Below are 3,272 nucleotides of genomic sequence, written 5' to 3'. Positions count from 1 at the left end.
AGAGACAGACAGGTTAGAGAGACAGGTTAGAGAGTAACAGGTTAGAGAGACAGACAGGTTAGAGAGTAACAGGTTAGACAGACAGCAGATACAGGTCTTCAGCAGACAGCGAGCTGTTCTTCATATGTGTGTTGATAAAGTTTTGTACCTTTCCTTTGAGCTGGTTGTGCAGGTACATGAGGATGAGTCGGGGGATCTTGACCAGCGTGATGATGAAGGCTCCCTTAGCAACGGTTCCTAGGTGATACCGGACCAGCCGCAGCACCGACGACAGGATTGGTGTCACCGGGAGACGGTTCTTATCCCTGAAACAGAGTCCACGTAAAACGGTAACATTATGGGATGGATTTATCTCCACCAGACTCCATGTAAATAATCACTACTTTTAGCTTGTATAGAGCAGTATATCTCCACTAGACTCCATGTAAATAATCAGTATTTTTAGCATGTATAGAGCAGCATATCTCCACCAGACTACATGTAAATAATCACTACTTTTAGCGTGTATAGAGCAGCATATCTCCACCAGACTACATGTAAATAATCACTACTTTTAGCATGTATAGAGCAGCATATCTCCACCAGACTCCATGTAAATAATCACTACTTTTAGCGTGTATAGAGCAGCATATCTCCACCAGACTTCATGTAAATAATCACTATTTTAAGCATGTATAGAGCAGTATATCTCCACCAGACTTCATGTAAATAATCAGTACTTTTAGCATGTATAGAGCAGCATATCTCCACCAGACTTCATGTAAATAATCAGTACTTTTAGCATGTATGGAGCAGCATATCTCCACCAGACTCCATGTAAATAATCACTACTTTTAGCGTGTATAGAGCAGCATATCTCCACCAGACTCCGTGTAAATAATCACTACTTTTAGTGTGTATAGAGCAGCATATCTACACCAGACTCCATGTAAACAATCACTAATTTTAGCATGTACAGAGCAGCATATCTCCACCAGACTACATGTAAATAATCACTACTTTTAGCATGTATAGAGCAGCATATCTCCACCAGACTCCATGTAAATAATCACTACTTTTAGCGTGTATAGAGCAGCATATCTCCACCAGACTTCATGTAAATAATCACTATTTTAAGCATGTATAGAGCAGTATATCTCCACCAGACTTCATGTAAATAATCAGTACTTTTAGCATGTATGGAGCAGCATATCTCCACCAGACTCCGTGTAAATAATCACTACTTTTAGTGTGTATAGAGCAGCATATCTCCACCAGACTCCATGTAAACAATCACTAATTTTAGCATGTACAGAGCAGCATATCTCCACCAGACTCCGTGTAAATAATCACTACTTTTAGTGTGTATAGAGCAGCATATCTCCACCAGACTCCGTCTAAATAATCACTACTTTTAGCGTGTATAGAGCAGCATATCTCAACAAGACTACATGTAAATAATCACTACTTTTAGCTTGTATAGAGCAGTATATCTCCACCAGACTCCATGTAAATAATCAGTATTTTTAGCATGTATAGAGCAGCATATCTCCACCAGACTACATGTAAATAATCACTACTTTTAGCGTGTATAGAGCAGCATATCTCCACCAGACTACATGTAAATAATCACTACTTTTAGCATGTAAAGAGCAGCATATCTCCACCAGACTCCATGTAAATAATCACTACTTTTAGCATGTATAGAGCAGCATATCTCCACCAGACTCCATGTAAATAATCACTATTTTTAGCATGTATAGAGCAGTATATCTCCACTAGACTTCATGTAAATAATCAAGACTTTTAGCATGTGTAGAGCAGCATATCTCCACCAGACTCCATGTAAATAATCACTACTTTTAGCGTGTATAGAGCAGCATATCTCCACCAGACTTCATGTAAATAATCAGTACTTTTAGCATGTATAGAGCAGCATATCTCCACCAGACTCCATGTAAATAATCACTACTTTTAGTGTGTATAGAGCAGCATATCTCCACATGTAAATGGGTGAATTAAGAGTTTATTACAACTAGACCAGAGTGGTGATTGTTGGATCAGTGTAAAGATGAACCAAGACGGCTTTTGGTAGTTTTATTTAGTTTCTGTCCACTTTAAATGAAGTGTGTGTTACACTGATAGTAGTGATTATTTACATGGAGTCTGGTGGGTTTGGAGATGGTGAATTTGGAGCCGTTTGTACCGACCTGGTGAAGTAGTATGTGACAACGGCGCCGGCCACGGTCATCTGCTGGCAGGCCAGGATGAACTCTGTGATCCAGACCAGCCCGACCGCGTGGTACCAGGTCAGGTACTGAAGGGGACCAGTCAGCCGGAACTCCGTCAGACCCGTCTCCTCGTTCTGGACCGGGTTCCCTGCACAGCCAGAAAGGGACTCAGCACACTACAGCTCCCAGCATACCCCGCTGGATGTAACCATCCCTACACTACAGCTCCCAGCATGCCCTGCTGGATGTAACCATCCCCACACTACAGCTCCCAGCATGCCCTGCTGGATGTTACCATCCCCACACTACAGCTCCCAGCATGCCCTGCTGGATGTAACCAACCCCACACTACAGCTCCCAGCATGCCCTGATGGATGTAACCAACCCTACTACAGCTCCCAGCATGCCCTGATGGATGTAACCAACCCTACTACAGCTCCCAGCATGCCCTGCTGGATGTAACCATCCCTACTACAGCTCCCAGCATGCCCTGTTCGATGTGACCTATGATTTTAAGCAGAGGGCAGACTTAACCCAATAATTAAAATATGATTTTAATGTACAAGAAGTGAGCAGAAGGCGGGGGGTTGCCATGGCGACCACTGACCGCTGGTCCCCAGGAACAGCAGCGTGAGGCTCCAGTAGCTCCAGAACAGCAGCAGCGCGGCGAAGGTGACGAACGGCTGCAGCGAGAGCAGCGGCAGCTGCACGAAGACCTTCCCCGCCACGGCGAACAGAGCCACGGTCAACGCCACGCGCTTCCTCATGAACAGCATGAGCAGCAGCAGGATCATCTGCAACATTAGATATCACATTTAATAATACAAGCAATAATATATACAATAATATACAGCATGAGCAGCAGCAGGATCATCTGCAACATTAGATATCACATTTAATAATACAAGCAATAATATATACAATAATATACAGCATGAGCAGCAGCAGGATCATCTGCAACATTAGATATCACATTTAATAATACAAGCAATAATATATACAATAAAATACAGCAAGAGCAGCAGCAGGATCATCTGCAACGCAATGTTATGTATTATGTAT

At 42.8% G+C, this 3,272-nt stretch overlaps 1 protein-coding gene across 1 annotated transcript in view; it reads right to left on the bottom strand.

Annotated features, from left to right (window-relative positions):
• Positions 1–3,006, bottom strand: part of LOC117941474 (choline transporter-like protein 1) — a 5,936-nt gene extending 2,930 nt beyond the window's left edge. Inside the window, exons 1-3 of the mRNA XM_034866487.1 lie at positions 2,818–3,006; positions 2,190–2,358; positions 149–305 (exon numbers count right to left, since the gene is read on the bottom strand). Coding sequence (XP_034722378.1) covers positions 149–305; positions 2,190–2,358; positions 2,818–3,004 — 513 coding nt within the window. The 5' untranslated portion in view covers positions 3,005–3,006. The remainder of the gene's footprint in view (positions 1–148; positions 306–2,189; positions 2,359–2,817) is intronic.
• Between the last annotated feature and the right edge of the window lie 266 nt (positions 3,007–3,272).

Source organism: Etheostoma cragini, unplaced genomic scaffold, assembly GCF_013103735.1.
Source record: "Etheostoma cragini isolate CJK2018 unplaced genomic scaffold, CSU_Ecrag_1.0 ScbMSFa_80, whole genome shotgun sequence".
In the NCBI taxonomy this organism is placed as follows: Eukaryota; Metazoa; Chordata; class Actinopteri; order Perciformes; family Percidae; genus Etheostoma; species Etheostoma cragini.
Note: the sequence above shows the minus strand (reverse complement) of the source record. Positions and strands in the feature narration are given on the sequence as shown.